This window comes from Halichoerus grypus, chromosome 13 (assembly GCF_964656455.1).
Source record: "Halichoerus grypus chromosome 13, mHalGry1.hap1.1, whole genome shotgun sequence".
NCBI classification, from domain to species: Eukaryota; Metazoa; Chordata; class Mammalia; order Carnivora; family Phocidae; genus Halichoerus; species Halichoerus grypus.
Window position 1 is genome coordinate 64,772,242 of NC_135724.1, and position 17,598 is coordinate 64,789,839.

Sequence of the window (17,598 nt, forward strand, 5' to 3'; positions counted from 1 at the left end):
CCTTTGGCTTTGTAAACGTTTTGCAAGATATACTTTTTGGTAACTACTCAGGATATAACTGTATAGATATTCTATTTTTAGAAAACCGGAATATTCTAATATTTTGTCTGAGGCACAAAGAGAATCCCAGTGCCTCGATATCACTGACATAGAATTGCAGAAGATGAGACCAAAGAAAAAACTGTTCTTTATGCGCTGTCTACTGAGATTTTCTCTCTATCCCCATAATTACCATTTATGCACAATACAGACCCAACTGTAACTTACTATCACTATATCTGCAGTTCAAAGAAATTTCTTTTGAATTACTCATTTAAAATTTTTAACATTTTTAACATGATCTGGTGTTAGCCTGGGCAGAAATTCCAGTTCTCTTACTGGAATGCACTGACTTATTCTAAAGAGATGTCTTCCAAATATCAAATCCTTGCTAAGTCAACAGCAGATCAGCCTCCAAAGTCCCGTGTACAATGGGGACAGCTATCTCTTGGTGAGCACTGCACAGGCCGCTCTGTGCAGACTTAAGAGACTGACTCCCAGGGCAGCAATCATTTACCCTTCAAACTCGTGCCTGCTCTGGAGGACACTGCTCAGATAGGACGTAAAGCCGGGGGATACCTTTTGCCTGTCTTAGTAAATTTCAATACAATCATGAGTATGGATACATACTCGCATTGGTTAATATAATGCAATTTAGCTGAACTTACCCTAAGAAATTTGAATCAAAACCTTGTGGACAGGTTAGCTCAAAAAACAAAACAAAAAACAAAACCAGGATCAACTTTCTAAGTTTTCATCTTTTACAATATTTTAAATGCCCCTACAGCAGGCAGTAAGAACTGTGAGAACTTTACCTTTAGTTTATTTCTGGAGAGAAAAAAATAGACACCGACAGTAAAAGTTCAAGGAATGGTGCAACAAAATTTTCTGTAATGTTTCAGCAGCAAAGTTAACCAATTATACGACAGCCCCGGGGGCCGAGGGACATAGCGTATGTGAAACCACCTCGATAGCTCTCTGGATCTAAATACGGAGGGAGACTGTACGTCTACACAAACTGAGATGCAAAAAAGTCTCTAAAACAGAGTACCACTACCAGCTCGATTAGCACACTAGCAATCTGCTTTTCTGCTCTTTTACATATCAGAAAATTTAAGATTTCTTTCTACTTTTGCTCTTGAGCTGGTAACTCTACAGTGAGGTACACTTCGATTCGAATGGAGTGACTGTGAGGAAATCTACCTCAGTGTAGTATGCGGGTGAGTACCCAAAGACAATATAATCCCCACAGAACTGAAAGACAAGAGACTCTTGAAATCAATGGGCCCTTCTTGAAAGACTCAGACTTGTAAATGGTCTTATTAAAGACAAATAATCCCTAAGAGAAGAAGCAAGTTCTGACAAGAAAAGAAGAGTTACTTAAAATTCTTGGGAAACTCTGAAACATAAATGTAAATGATGGTTAAAAGACCAAAATGTCACTCTTTCACACAACGGGGCTCTTGATGCTAAAATCCTACTAAAGGATGGTCATACCCCAATTTATCGCTTAATCAAAGATAAATATAAATACGTAGAAAAATCAGTCATGAGCAAAACCCAGTAAATTACCAATGATTTACAAGAAGTCTGGCTACACCAAGAAAGGCCTGTTTGAGAATGTGGTCTGTAACCTGCCACCTGGTGATGGAACACACAGTGAGCCGTGCAGGACACAGTCAACAGTCTTCTTACCCATCACTTTCAGCAATGTAGACAACAGGAACCCGATTCTCCCCTTCTATGCCCAATTCCTGCTGTAAGGTTTCCAGATTCCGCTCAAAGGTGTCCACACTGCCAATATTAAACCAGACGTATTGCTATAAAAACACAAAAACAAAATATCCTAAGAATGAAAGCAAAGTTTAATTTACTGGGAGGTTCAACTTTTAAAGAATTTCTCAGAAATACTGAAAATTCAGAAATTGAAAAAAAAAACCAACAATAATAAAAAACTGGTTTTAATGATGCAGCAATTAAGTTTCACTCAATGAGAACACTTGGCAATCCTTGCAAATAAGCATTTCTTAAGCAATATTCCTTAGTGGTTCTACAACTATAAACTTAAATGAAAAATCTATTTAAAAAGACAATCCTTTTCGTAAATATGTGTCCTTTTCCTCTTCTTCATTTCCCACATATTTCTCAGCTGCCTATTTCCAAACTAAAAACTAATGTGACACAGTAACAACAGCTAAAGTTTACTGAGCACTTACTAAGTGTCAGGCATCGTTCTTAGTCCTTTATAGACATGAACTCTTTCAATCTTCAGAACCACCCTAAGAAGTATGTACTGTCACCAGAAGTCACATTCAAAATCTGAACATCAGGAAGGCATCCCACCACCCAATGACAACAGAAGCATTCCTCGCTGTGCCAGACATTACTCTTCTATTCACCTGATTTGGTGAGTTACCAAGGCCCTAGGGAGGAACAGCTGAAGGGTTTGAGGCAACGGGTACTTACCCACCAGCTCTAGTACGTGAGTATTCCCGTTGCTCTAGCTGTTTACTGGGTGAAGATCAGCCCTCTTACCGTCCCCATCACCCCACAGATGAGAAAACTACAGGGGTGACTTCACTTGCCCATGGTTACAAATCTGCTAAGAGGCTGGATCCGAACCCAAGCAGTCCTGAGCCAGCGACCCTAACTGGCACGTCACACTGCCTCTCTTCTACAACCACACACATACTTACCACAACAACTCACACTTAACGGAGTTTCTAATATACACTCTAAGCACTCAGCGAGTAGTTGCATTTTATAGCACAAAAAGACCCTGTTCCTCCTTAAACCTGCAATTGCTTTTAAAAGATTTTTTTTTAATCAAAACAATAAATCTAGGATATAAAACTTCAGACAATTCACAGAAGAGAGTAACATGTCATCCCATATTCCTCCCACCAACCAGTGCTACTGAATGGAGGATATCACTCTGGTATTTCTCTCCAAGTATCTCAAAACAAAAGATGGAGAGTAAGTTTTGTAATACATGCACTTTTTCTTAAGTTTTATATTATATAACAACAGTCCTTGCTGAGTTGTTCACTGTCAAAGCTACAAAATTCCTGTGGTTACAAGCCCACAAACAAGTCAATAATAGGTTAACCCCATGTGACTGAGCATTCCCTTACTTAGCACCTACTATCAGCTGGACACTGTGCTAGCAGTAGGACTCACATAAGAGATTCGGGGCAGATAAAGGCCCAGCAGCAGATTTGGGAACCAGATCTAGTTAAGAGCCTCTGAGGGTGGGTCCTAGCTCTCCAAGCGATTCTTAGACATACTGAAGTTCGAAAACCCCCACTGAGGTTCATGATCTCATTTAGCACTAAACCCTAAAGAGTTGTTATTGCTGTTCTGATCTTAGCTATAAAGAAATCCAGGTTTAGGGGACTTAGGCCATACAGGTAGTAAAGAGTAGAACTGATCCGAAGCGGAGTCCGTCAGACTCCAAAGCCTGTGCTTATACTACGCACAACTAACATTGCTACTCTGTAAGCAGGACACTGGAACTCTTCTGTTTCTGAGAGCTCAAAATAAAGTTTTTTATTAAACATGCCCTCTGTAGAAAACTAAGGAAATATAAAGAAAATAAGCATCTATAACCTCAACACCCAGGGACACACACTATGAGCAATTTTGATGCCATTCCTTCAAGATTTCATAATATCCCCTTTACAATCTTGAAACACATGCACAATTTTGAAATTGATATAAAACCTTAACTGCAATATAAAGGAGAAACAAAAAGAAAGCAATTTATAATAAAATAGTATGAATTTCGATACATAAATGTGTGTGCACGCCAATACTAGATGGAAAAACTGCCCTCTAGGGAAGAGGACTGCCCCGCTGAGCCACTACTCTAGCAACGAGGTTAAAGCAAGGGAAATGAGGAGCCCCTAACATTAACCAGGTGCCTATGGTGCACATTTATCGATTTCCAATTTTCCGCTCTAGAAACAATGTTTTGGAGGACATCCTTGTATAGACACCTTTACATGCACCCTTAACTATTTCCCTAGCATACAGTCCTAGAAGCAACATTACTGTGTGCGTACTTTCAAAACTGCTGATATACACTGCCAAATTGTCCTCTTGAAAGGGAGTGCCAATTTAATTTCCAGCACTAAAACTCTGAGGAATAGTTCTGGGAAAAAAAAAAAAGTAGCGTGGTTATTAATGAACATTTCATCATAAGGTAAAGAGAGTGGGGAGGGGGGCAGAAATGAAGGCAGGTAAAAGAACTTACTCCTACAAGTGACTGAAATACCAGAGCCACACAGCTTTACAGATACTCCTCTATTTACTGATGTGCTTCAGACAGAGGTGGTCACCATCAGTTCTAGTTTTCCTTAAATGTTGCCCCATTCGGGTAGGATGACTAGGAAACTGTTAAGCAAAATCATCTGGAAGGAGGGATGCAACCTGGTAAAGAGGTCTGGCCCTGGGGGAGGGTGGTAAAACAGTAGGACACCAAGGGATTAGGGACAGTCTTCAGGGGCAGGCCTGGGAAAGGCTGGGGATCCCCTGGGAACCTCATTTGCCCCTCTGCTGCCCTCCCCCACAATCCCCTCAATCCGGTCTAGGGTATCTGGAATAGGGTTCAAACTGGTTGGACCGGATACACAAATTATTTTTGAAATGGGAAAAGAAATGTAAATTAAAATAATCCAATATCACATAACAGCTGGGAGAGAGATGATCAGAATGCTTCTTAAACCAACTTGAAAAAAGCTACCGCAAAACATAGCAATGCAGATTTAACAGTCTTTCCCTAACCAAACAATCGTTTTCTCAGTCTTGAAAAATCATAGACAATACCGGAACACTGAAAACTGGGATTTCACGGTTTCCTAAATGTACAGCCAAATGATTACCAAAAACCAAACCAAAACTGACCTAGTCTTCGTAACACAACTACATACACAGCGTTCACATTCTCACCCATGTTAGTGAAATTTGCAAGTGCTGTGCTGCCTAATTCTGGTATCCCCAGTGCACAGACCTACTGCAATGTGAGGAATGCTTGCTTTTCAACTCTAAATCTGAAGTTAATTTATAGCTAATCCACATCAATTAATAAAATCATTTACCCCATCAACGGGAGTTTTTCCTGGTGTAAAAGTCACTCGAACAAAACGCTTGTTGACGACTTCCAGTCTGTCTACCTGGAATTTTAAAAAGTTAAATATTTAGACACAAATTTACAGAAAAGACTTGAGATATTCTCTCAAGCACATTAAAACTGCACATGGTATTTTAGACACACAAAGAAGAATGACAACATAGGGACTCTAGGATCCATGCTCCCCTCTCTGGGTTGAAAAATAAAAATGTCACAAACACTGCTGAAGCCCCCAGTCATGTCCTCTTCCTAGAGGTGGCCATTCTCGGCATTAGGTACTGACTGTCCCAAAGCATGTCCTGGTGCTTGTGCCACGCACAGACGTAACCCTAAACATACACTCACTGTTGCCTGTTTTTAGGACTTTATTTATTTATTTATAGTTTTTAATTTTATTATATTATGTTAGTCACCATACAATACATCATTAGTTTTTGACGTAGTGATCCACGATCCATTGTTTTCGCATAACACCCAGTGCTCCATGCAGTACGTGCCCTCCTTAATACCCATCACCGGGCTAACCAATCCCTCCTCCCCCCTCCCCTCTAGAACCCTGTTTGTTTCTCAGGTCCATAGTCTCTCATGGTTCACCTGTTTTTAGGACTTTAAAAATGGTCCTGCTTGGTATATATTCTTCTATAACTTTTTTTCCCCTTCCTATCCTATTTGTGAGGTTCATCCTTGCTGACATGTCAGTTCTGCATAGTATTCCACTTTATGAGCACACCCCAAGTTATTTATCCATTCTCCTGTTAACAGACACTTAGGCTGTTTCAAAACATTGGCTACCACTAACAATACTGTTATGAACAGTCCTGCCACATATATCCTCTTGGGCACATCTTCAAAAATTTCTCTGGACATGTACCTGTAGATAGATACAGTAAGGCTTGGGTTGCAAGATATACGTACTTTACTAGACACTGTGAAACTACTCTCCAAAGTGGCTCTCCAATTCACACTGCACAACAAAATATTCCTATTGGTCTACATCCTCACTTGCTATTAGAAGACTTTAATTTTTGCCATTTTACGGGTATAAAATGATATAAACTTATTTTTTTAATGTCCTAATTATACAGGGTTTTTAAGAACACTAAAAACCTCATTCCAAAGTTCTGAGTTGACTTGGAGCATGAGCCCTTTGGAAGAGGCTTGTTTCCTGCTGTCATTAAGTCTGCTTTGGCAGAAGTCTGAAAGGTACAAGTCAAAATTGGAAAGTGAGGGAGCCCTGGGTAATTCCAGGAGGAGCCTGATTTCAAAGAACCAGTGGGTCCAAAAGGAGATGCTTCTCTGCAGAATCTTCCTCAAAGCCCTGTCACCACACTCGAAGGATGGCTACGGCCCCCTCCATACACGGACACAAGTTACTTCTTAGAAAGAAGGCTCTCCCAACAACTGGGATACATACATAAATATCTTGGCTTCCACAAGAAACATTTGCCTCAAAAATCCGAGTAAATAATCGATTCCATTTTTTCCATCCTCACCTTACTGTACAACCTTTAAAAATAACTTTTGAGGGGCACCTGGGTGGCTTAGTCAGTTAAACCTCTGACTCTTGATTTCAGCTCAGGTCATGATCTCATGGTCCTGGGATCCAGCCCTGGGTTGGGCTCTGTGCTCAGTGCTGAGTCTGCTTGTCCCTCTCCCTCTGCTCCTCCCCCTGCACACTCTAATAAATAAATAAAACCTTTAAAAAAAATAAACATAAAAAATAAAAATAACTTTTGATTCTTATGCTACCAGTAAGTATTACTATCTCACCTTTATTTTATCCATTTCAATGATGAAAAGCCCCGTACTGAGTGGTTAAATAATTTCCCCACAGTGACAGAGCAGCTTGGTTCTCTCACTATCACTTCACTTCATCAATTCTAAGGTGGACATTTTTCATATTTTAACTTCTGAGAAATTAGGATATGTTTGACAGTTGGTATTACTTTATAGTTTCATTGGCAGCTTACTAAATTTTTCTGAGGAATACATAAAATAACGTGTCTTACAGTCCACAGCATCTAAAAGATACTGGAGTAGAGGCTCACTGGGTAAAGACCTGCTGGTAGTGACAAAGGCTCCTAGGCAGCCCTGCCTGGGCCCCCACTTAGAGCCCATCTGCTCTCACTTTCAACATTTATCACTTATTTACCAATTCCAAGCCCCTGGGAGATTAAGAGCCCTGGAGGCATAAAGGAGCCGGAGAGGGTGGCACACTCCAGCAGGGGGAAGAGGTGACCAAGAACCATAGGAAAATGATAAAATGATGAAACTAGATGGAGGATGGTGGGAGCAAGTCAAAAGCTAGGTTCTAGTAGAAGTGAAAGAAAAGGATTTTGTGGTAAATGTGGGGACAGCTGGGCCAAAACAAACAGGGTTCTTGGTTGCAAGTACTTTCTCCAGCATTAAAAAAATTCAAGATGAGGGGTGCCTGGGTGGCTCAGTCGTTAAGTGTCTGCCTTCAGCTCAGGTCATGGTCCCAGGGTCCTGGGATCAAGCCCCGCATCAGGGTCCCTGCTCCGTGGGAAGCCTGCTTCTCCCTCTCCCACTCCCCCTGCTTGTGTTCCCTCTCTCGCTGTGTCTCTCTTTGTCAAATAAATAAATAAAATCTTTAAAAAAAAAAAAATCAACAGGAGAAGCTCGGTAACTAGTTGACTGTTACTTTATTGGTGCAATCTACTGAATTTCACCTTTAGAACCACTATAAACCACCCATCCCATAAAATACTTACTACTCCTTTGGAAAGATAGTTATTGACAAAGTCCTTCCATGTGATTTCTCTCCCGGAGCTCCTGAACAGGAAGTAAAACATGACTCCACCCCAAAATAGAGCAGTCCAGAGAAAGTACATCCTGAATTCCTTGTCATCCCATGGAAAGTCACCCTGGGCAAAGAAGGAGACAGTCTCTGTCAAGAATGGAATGTCACAGTATGATCTAGGCTATATTGGACACAAATCCCTCCCAACCTCTCCTGGCCACCCCAGACCCTCCAAAGTAATACACAGCCTGGAATCACACCTTCTGGAATCTGGACCACCAGTGAGAATCATCTTTCTTGCCACCTCGTTTTCCACCGCCACCAACTCCTCCTCCAGAAGGGCGTGGGGTAGCAGCTGGCTTTGAGTCTGTTCATCAATAGAGAGCACACAGAGCAGCACCGCAGAATTTCAACTCTCTCAACAAAGTTCTCATTACTATGGTTTAATAAATGACTTACTACAAAAGCTCTCACAATAACTTGTTAATCTTTTTTCATTAAGATATATCCAGAGCCAACTATTAATAGCTGTGACCTCTTTGTTGTATTATATGCTTAGAAATCAATGTAGGCCTTTAATTTCTGGGAATCAGGAATAGGAAACTCTTCAACGCCCCTTGTCTCAGCTACTCATCAACCAGCAATTCTGGGAATCAGCCTGTGTGTTACAGTGTCGTGACAATACTCAGTATTCAAAGTTTGGATGACTTTGAAGGAAATACTGTTTCATTCTGTTATAACTCACATACACGTCTTTGATGTTACTATAAAATAAGGAGGCAGAGTTTCATCAAGCACACACTAAATGTTAGCTTTGTTATTTGATAGTTACATCGGGTCTTTGTAAGGCAATCCAATCCTGTACCTCAACAAGATTTAAACCAAGTATAAAAGTCACTGAGCACAGAATAGCTATCCTCCTGGGAGACAGAAGCATCAATTTTGTTGTTACTGTGGCTTTAGAACAAGTTTTGACCTTGACTGAGGAATCAGAAGCATATCTAAGATTGGAATCCAGTTTTTCTTCAAATTACCTTGACACCTTGAGATTTTACTTAATCTCTTTGTGCTCCTGACAAGTAGGAACAATAACATGTGAATAAAGCCATCTTCCCTATTTTATAGGGTCATATCAAAAATGAGAGGGAAGTTCCAGTCTTTGAAAACAATCAAAACATTATACAAATCCAACAAAAAGGTCTTCTTGTGAAATAGCTTATGGCAACTCATCAGTCTGCTATGAGCAAGGAGACTAACAGAGAGTTAGCATTCGAGGGAGCTTGCCAGCACTTTACACACACTATCCCGTGATACCTGCACAATACGCCAACAACCTGGTAAGTATGCTACTATACTCATTTTACAGATAAAATGGTGTAGCTTAAGAAACTTCGTAAATAACTGGTTGCAGTGTTGACATTGAGACAGTGACAGAGTTGTGTTTGAGGTGAAGGTAAACGAATTCCTGAATGCCCACTTGAAGGTAAAAAGGAGGTGCTCCCCTTTCCCACTCCCATGAAGTGAATACTGTAACAGTTTCTTCTGTAAGCGAGGCATGATTTTGATAATGGACTACCAAAAAACCAAAACAAAACAAAAAACCCCAACAACCAAAAAATCTTACCCACATAAAATTAGTTTGTAAGAATCTGAAAATTCGTCACTGTTACAGGTTGGTATGTGTTCTCCCCCAAATTCATATGTTGAGTGTCCTTGCCCACTGTGATCTTATTTGGAAATAGGATCTTTAGAGAAAAATAATCAAGTTTAAAATGAGGTCATAGGGGTAGATCCTAGTCCAATATAATTGGCATTCTTATAAAAAGAGTAAATTTGGACACAGAAATGCACAGAGAGAAGGGAGGCAAGGGAGAAGACAGTCACCTGTAAGCCAAGGAGTAAGGTCTGGAACAGAGCCTTCCCTGGTGACCCTCAGAAGAAACCAACCCTGCCAACACACTGATCTTGGACCTCCGGCCTCCAGAATTGTGAGATGCATGTTTGTGCTGCTTAGGACGCCCAGGTGTGGGGCTTTGTTACAGCAGCCCTGGGAAACCAATATGCCATTAACACCCTCCACCCCCCCACTTTTCTCCCCTTTGACAGAATCACAAATACTACTCTAACATCTTCAACTATGGTGAAGCAACCCCTCTCCCGTGCAGGATGAGAGACTGCAGCTACCTAGCACGGAGTTCCTGACGTGTTCACCCCACCATGATGCACACAAGGAGCTTCTGCACCCATCTTAGGTGAGGCAGGGTCTGAGAGAGGCAAGCCCTACCTGAAATGAGGCGCAGGGCTGGGAAACAGAGTACAGCGCATTTCTAAAGTTGTTTGACAAGATTCCCTACTACTGGGACAGGACAAAGTAACACACATGCAAAAAGTATGCAACAGGCTATATTTTAAAAATGGACCTATTATCCTTAATCTGCCCCTAAACCAAGATAAAAAGACGAGCCACCATGCCCCTGGGAAATCCTGTACAAACTGCCCATGTCTCTAGGCAGGCCACACTAGCGCTTCTCCCTTCTCTTAGCCCCTAGCCTTCCTTTCACTCCCTGCATTCTCTGAGCATGTATTTGTCTCTCCGACTAGATCCAAGTTCACTTAAAAACAAGGGCGTATTATAGTTTTCCTTACATTTCCCTAAAAACAAAGATGCCAACTAAAATGTGCCGGGCATTGTGCTAAATGTTATCACATGTGTGAAAGGGGGACAGGAGACTCAGGGCCTACACAGTCCTCCCAGCCACCAAGCTCTAAGAAACCCTATCTGAAACCCTAAGCTAAGACAGGCTCTGAGGAACAATTTGAAAAACACTGCACTATATCAAAATATGTGCCAGATAAAAATGCATGTATTAGGTTTCTAAGATTTTTCTTAACGATTTAGATGTGTAAAATACATTGACCAAATTTGGAGTTAAATATGACTGGTCATCTCTAAGGTGAACTTAATTCAATTTGAAAAATGACAAGAAAATATGAACAGAAAAATTAGGTGAAACGAAACACAGGGTCTGTAGAACTTTGCATGTACTTGTAACCTTCCACTTCAGAACTGCCTTAAGAGAACACTTCCTTTGTTCAGCGAAAACGATCGGCAACATCATATACTAGAGGAAAGTAGTAAGTTCAAACATAATCTTTTTAAAAGGTACCTTTTTTTTCTCCGGTAACTTCTTTAGGTTCACTAGCTTTTTTCCCATTTTTTCCATTAGGAAAGTATTTTTCAAATCCTGTTAGAAAAAGAAAAAAAATACACACCCTCAAACTAAAATTCATTAGGTTTTATGTCTGTATGTTCATTTTTGAAGCTGATACCTCATTAAAACGCTTATGCTCAAAGTATAGCATTTCTTGTGTAGAAGTAATTCAACGCTTAAATAACCAGAGGTGTTAAAGAAAAAAGCCTCATTTGCATGCCAATTTCATTACCTACAAAAGTGTTATAATTGAAGGGGATACATTTTCATCACTGCAATCAGATAGAAGTAGGTAGGGGGTGGTTTACAGGAGACAGAAGTTTAGTCAACCTGAAACAACAGCTATGCATCTATTAGTAAACACCTGCTCCTGGTACATTTTTTATTTTTAAGATTTCATTTATTTGAGAGAGAGTGAGAGAGCACTAGCAGGAGGAGGGGCAGAGAGAGAGAGAGGGAGAAGCAGACTCCCCATTGAGCAGGGAGGCCGATGCGGGGCTTGATTCCAGGACCCCAGGACCATGACCTGAGCCCAAGGCAGCTGCTCAACTGACTGAGCCACCCAGGCACGCTGCTCTTGGTACATCTTTAACAAGAATATATAACATTATGATCACACTGAGTGTGTTTACCTTTTGGAGGTCGAGAACAGAATCTTTGATAAGCAGCAATTACATCTGTCAGAAGAGAATTTCTGCTGGTTGTTGCCTGAGTTGTAGCATATCGATAAAGCTGCAACATGACATATAAATAAAAGCATAAAAATTTTATCAAGATAAAACATTTAAGAGGACTTCTTCTCCTAATATCTCAAAGTGAATGACATGTTTCTCCCCTCAACAGGTGGTTACACACTAGCATAGGGGATTCCCCCTTTAAAAGGGAGGCCTCCAGTTGCCCAGGACTGTGCCACTCTATTCCAGCAACCGAACCAGGAGACATAAATTATGATCCAGAAGACAAGAATACTTCAAAATCCTGCCTAGGTTAGAACTGTGGCCCAATTACTATTCTCCACCAACACATTCACTTTGGCATTGTTTATCAATTTGTAGCATTCAAAAGACAAACTGACACAGAAAATCTGCTCCTTCATGCTGTCTTGTTTGCAGGGTCTATAAAACTACAAGACTATTCACCTGAAATTACAACAGCACTGCTTGCAAACATAATACTAAATTCATCTTAGTTCCAGGATAAGGAAGTTATGGTCCGACATCACTGATAATCCTTAAAAAAAAATCCTTACACTAGTAACATTTGCTAAAGGTATTTGATATATTGTCATCCTGGTGAGAATGCAGGTTATTCAAGTCCCATTACAGACACATCTCTGCTTTAAGTAACGTATGTTGCTATAAAGTTATTTTTTAAATACAGTCTAGGTAAATTGAAGTATAACATAAACAAACTGAACAAGCTCCCTATTAAATTTTTAGGTTCACAATTAAAAGCAAGGTGCATTGAGGGGATACATCCGAATTTGGCAGTGAAAAACTTCAAGTTATCCTATCCCTTGGCAAAGTGAAAAATCATCACCATTTCTGGGGAGAACAAACTTTTAAATACAGATGAGAATGTTTAAAGAGAAGTTCATCTGTATTAGTATCCACCAGCATTGCCCCATTTATGGTCTGATGAGGAAAAGAGAACATCACAAAACCACATCTGTCAGGATGACTATAATCAAAAGACAATAAAAAGCGCTGGTGAGAATGTGGAGACTGTGGACAAAGCGGAGCCCTGGGGCACTGTTGGCGGGAATGGGAAGCAGTGCAGCCACTTTGAAAAAGTTAAATGCAGAGTTACCATGTGATCCAGTCAGTCCACTCCTACTCAAGGAAATGGAAAACATGTCCACACAAAACCTTGTACATGAATGTTCATAACAGCATTATTCACAAGAGCCAAAAAGTGGAAACAACCCAAATGTCCATCAAGTGATGATGAAGAGATAAATGTGGTATACTCAAACAATGGAATATTATTCAGCCATAAAAATGAATGAAGCGCTGATACATGCTACCACATGGATAAACCTTAAAAACATTATGCTAAATTAAAGAAACCAGACACAAAAGGCCACATGTTATATGATTCCACCATTATGAAATGTCTGAAACAGGCAAATCCAGAGACTGTAGATTAGCAGTTGCCTAGGGCTAGAGGACCGGTTGTAGGGAAATGGGGAGTGACTCTAATTTGATTACAAGGCTTCTTTCTGGGGTGATGAAATGTTCTGGAATTAGATAGTAGTACGGTTGTATAACCATGTGAATATACTAAAAAGCACTGAATTGTACAATAAAAATGATTAATTTTACGGGATGTGAATAAAAAAGTCAATAAAGAATAAAGTATGAGCTGATTTAACTTCAAATTAATATACAATTCTACACAGCAAAATAGGACAGAAACACTGACACTGATCTTGGTTGACAGCAATGCTGGTCTGACAGAATTTGGAGCTTCTGTTGTGTTAGGCCCTCCCTGACCCCTGGGAACACTTGGCCTATGAAACCACCACTGATAATAAATAAGAATGTATCGTAAGTGAATAAAGCTTTTCCAATACCAAATCCATAAAGGGTACAGATTAAAATGACCTGCTAGTTAAGGTGGATAAGATAACAAGTCACACTGATCCACTCAGCCATCTATCCAGGCCACACACTGGTAAGTGGTGGGGGTCTGGAAGTCAGAACCAATCCCTACCTCTAAGAAACTCAGAAGTGCAAGGGAGAGAGTCCTGAGAACAAACCTATTACAGGATGGTATAATACACAGAGCAATACAAAACCTCTAAGTATATGCGACAGAGGTAGCACAGAGGAAGTGATTACATGTTCAAGGGACCTACGGATGTTTTAAGAAAAGCAACATCTAGGCCTGGGATTTGAAGGACCTGTAATCACTAGGCAGACGGCGTCAGAACTTTTAATTTTGCTAAAGCTAGAAATCTGAATTTTTTGAACGACACATCTCATATTAGGAACTTCAGTTACACATCTGTAACGGGAGAAAACAACTAGTTCCCAGGGATGCCACCATGAGGATCAAATGTAATAATGTATGTAAAAGCACTGTTAAAATCGTACGGTGATACCTAGATTTAAATTACCACTCCCAATTATTCTGAAAGCCACTGGAGAGTAAGGGTTCTTTACATCACCATATAAAGTAAGTCTTTATGTCACCGTAAAGTATAGAATCGGGCCCAAGGTATGTACTCCATAAACATTTATTGACCGATAAACCTTCTATTTTCAAATTGTGTTGACCTGGAATACCTCTAGCAATAATCCTGTAACTGCTTTTAACTCTGAGGTTATTTTCTCTAAGGGCACCATCAATGAAACTTTTCTCTGCTTATCTAGTCCAAACCCACTCAAAGGATAAGATAAAAAGTATCAACTCACAAAATTTAAGTTTAGAGTACCTCATGTTAGAGGATTAGCTTTTATGTTTGACAGTATGAGCACTTTTTAGCTGCTTTTTCATCAGTCCTTATTCCTCTGAGCATAAAACCTGAGAATGACATCTCATACCAAAATCTTTTCCCCAGAAAAACTGAGAATCCTCCTTCTGTGTCCGACCTTAACAGCAGCACAAACCTGAAGGCAAATCTTCTTTCAGACTCCCCTGCTACAGGTAGCACAGCAATGCCCTAGCAGCCCCAGAGAGATCTTCTAAGCAACACCAGGGAATGTGTCACAGACCCTCCAATCAATCAGCTACTGCTATCAGCGCAGGAGACTTCCTTATACCTCAGCATCCAAGACTCACAGGACAACAGTGCCACTCAACAGAGAAAGAGGGTTCGGAAAGGATTCCTGACATCGTAACTGCAAACTCACAAGGCAGATCCCTATCTGTTTCTTGTCTGAGTCCAATATCCACTAGGGACAAAAGGAGAGGGCAAGGTAAGATGGCAACACGGATGCAATGCAAATGTGAGGCCTAGTGCAGGGCAGTAGAGTAAGAAAAAGATGAAGATACTCCAAGATTGGCAAGACTTTCAAAGAAAATCATGAATGCAGGTGCCATTAATATCCCATTTTAAGTGGAGAGGCTGAGATAATTTCCCCAAGGGCATCTGGCTAGTAAGTGACAGGTTCCTGTGTTCCATGTTCTTTTGCCCCTATGCCCCTAAGTAAACCAATGCAAGGCTGGTCTCTAAAAAACCGGCAGACAGCAAGAGACCGTGTGGCTGAAAAAGCTGATATCGACTACGCACCCTTTACATGAACCTTTACTTGACAGATTACTGCCGCTGTTCCGTGAGAACACATTATCATCACTTCAGAAAAACGTACTACCGTAGCCCACACGTTGGAGCCCTGTATCTGCTCGTTACCACCAACAGAGAAATAGCCGCCTACTAAAGACAGGCCTTCTTATGCAACAAAAAACACTTTCTCTACTCTGAGGAGGTGATGTTGTTAATAATCATAGTTAGTATGTATTATCTACTATGTGCCAGACCCAGAATGGCAGCAATAGCCCCATTCAACAGATGGAGAAATGGACGCTCAGAGAGGTTGAGTAGCTTACCTCCAAAACCTGTGCTTTCATTAAATCATGCTCACGTTGCCAACCCTTAAAACACATGCACGACAGCTGCTATTTTCCAGTACTATGAAAGCAGGTGAAAGAAAGGCAACCTATACTGGTGATACGACAGACAAGTTCCTTAACGTTTCTAGGTCTCAGCTGCTCTATCTGTTTATGTGCTGCCGAAGCGAGCACTCAGCTGCTCTATCTGTAAAATGGGTTCGTCCTTAATGAAGTCAGAGGACCCTCCCAGATGATCTTTTTGAAGCTTCCTGACGCACAAGTATCTGATTCTGTTTTCAAAAATCCAATTCTATACCCAGGGTTTGACACGCACAGCGTGCTTACGGGATAAATGATCTGAAACGCTGGGGCGACCCAGCATTTAACACGCAGCGCACGCGGCCTCACGAACCCGCCCCGGACGCCCGGACGGGCGCGAGGGTGCCCGGGGGCCGGTGACCTTGACACCCTGCTCTCCCGGGCCGGAAGCAGGCCCGAGGGTCGGGCCGGGCCGGGGGCGGAGGACGCTGGGCCCCCGGGACTCACCGTCCGGAGGCAGGAGCGCTCGGTGGGGCCCATGCGGCCTCCAGGCACGAGCAGTGGGGGCAGGCCGCGGGGCCAGCAGCCTCCCCGGCCCCAAAGCCGCAGGCAGCGGTGCGCCATGGCCGCCGGCGCCGCCTGCTCGGGCCGGGGACGCTGCGCAGGCGCGGCTCTGCGGCCGGCGGGCGGGCAGGCGGCAACGGACGGCCTCGGGCCGCGGGAGACGGCTCGGAACAGAGTCAGCGAACCGCGCTGCTGGTCTCCGACTCACAGGCGAGCCCACGCTCTCGACGCGCGCGTCTTCTCCCGGCCCCACCCCTCCCGGCGTGCTGACGTCAGCCGTACAGCGGGCGCTTGGGTCGAGGGCCGCTCCTACGCCTCCGAAGCGTCCTCGCTCCACTGGAAGCGGGGTCGAAGGAGGAGCGTGGAGGGCGAGGAACGGCGGTGGGCGGGGCAGAAGGGAAAACGCAGGGGGTGCAGGGTTGGAGGCGGGGCTTAAGGGAGGCGTGCGGAGGGCGGGCGTGAAGATGGGCCTAGAGGGAGGAGCGAGAGGATGGCGGGCGGGGCAGGAGAGGAGCGCCGGGGCGGAGCTAGAGGCGAGGCTGAAGGGAAGGAGGGCGAGCCGAGGTCGGGCTGGAGGGCGGGGCCAGCCGGGACCTGCGGGGAGAGAGCCGCAAAGGCTGCTGGGGCCCAAGATAAATGGACTTTTCCCTGTTTGGGTTGGGCACGAGGCCATTTTCTACATTTTAGGCGTTCACCCTCGGTGTGTCACTCGTGAAATATTTTATTGAGCGACTAATCAGTGGCGGCATCGTCCAAGGCTCTGGAGATGCTAAAACACATACCCCAACCTTAGGAGAGCAATGGAAATAATCACGAATCAGTGAGCTAAATGCAATAATAAAAGTGCTGAGACTGTGACATCTAGCTTGGGCCCATCGGGAACCATTTCAAAGAGAAATGATTCTCAGATGAACTCAATGGAACTGCACGCTGTTTCGCACACTGTGACTGTGGAGTAGAGAGAGGACTTTGGAGCCAAGTTTTACATCTCACTCTGTTTTCTAATAGCTCTGCCAGTAGTATGTATGATATAAAAGGTAGCTGATGTTATGGATGGGGAGGAAAAGGAAAGGCAGGAGATGAGCCTGAGGAGGGGTACAAAGGTAGCATCAGAAATTTATTGACATATGCACATATACAGATACGGAAAAACTGGAAGAACAGACACTAAAATGGTAATGAAATTTCTTACCTGTCACAGGGGCAAAATCCAAAATATTGACAACTCACTCTACTGGCAGGCATTGTCAGAAATAACTGGTGGGCACAAGAATGACAGTGGATAGAAGGGAATT

At 42.5% G+C, this 17,598-nt stretch overlaps 1 protein-coding gene across 1 annotated transcript in view; it reads right to left on the reverse strand.

Moving 5' to 3' along the window:
- The window catches only part of AFG3L2 (AFG3 like matrix AAA peptidase subunit 2), a 43,892-nt gene extending 27,348 nt beyond the window's left edge, over window positions 1-16,544 (reverse strand). The window contains exons 1-7 of the mRNA XM_036121709.2: window positions 16,247-16,544; window positions 11,776-11,875; window positions 11,099-11,176; window positions 8,192-8,298; window positions 7,903-8,055; window positions 5,139-5,213; window positions 1,735-1,859 (exon numbers count right to left, since the gene is read on the reverse strand). Coding sequence (XP_035977602.2) covers window positions 1,735-1,859; window positions 5,139-5,213; window positions 7,903-8,055; window positions 8,192-8,298; window positions 11,099-11,176; window positions 11,776-11,875; window positions 16,247-16,363 — 755 coding nt within the window. The 5' untranslated portion in view covers window positions 16,364-16,544. The remainder of the gene's footprint in view (window positions 1-1,734; window positions 1,860-5,138; window positions 5,214-7,902; window positions 8,056-8,191; window positions 8,299-11,098; window positions 11,177-11,775; window positions 11,876-16,246) is intronic.
- Window positions 16,545-17,598: the final 1,054 nt, after the last annotated feature.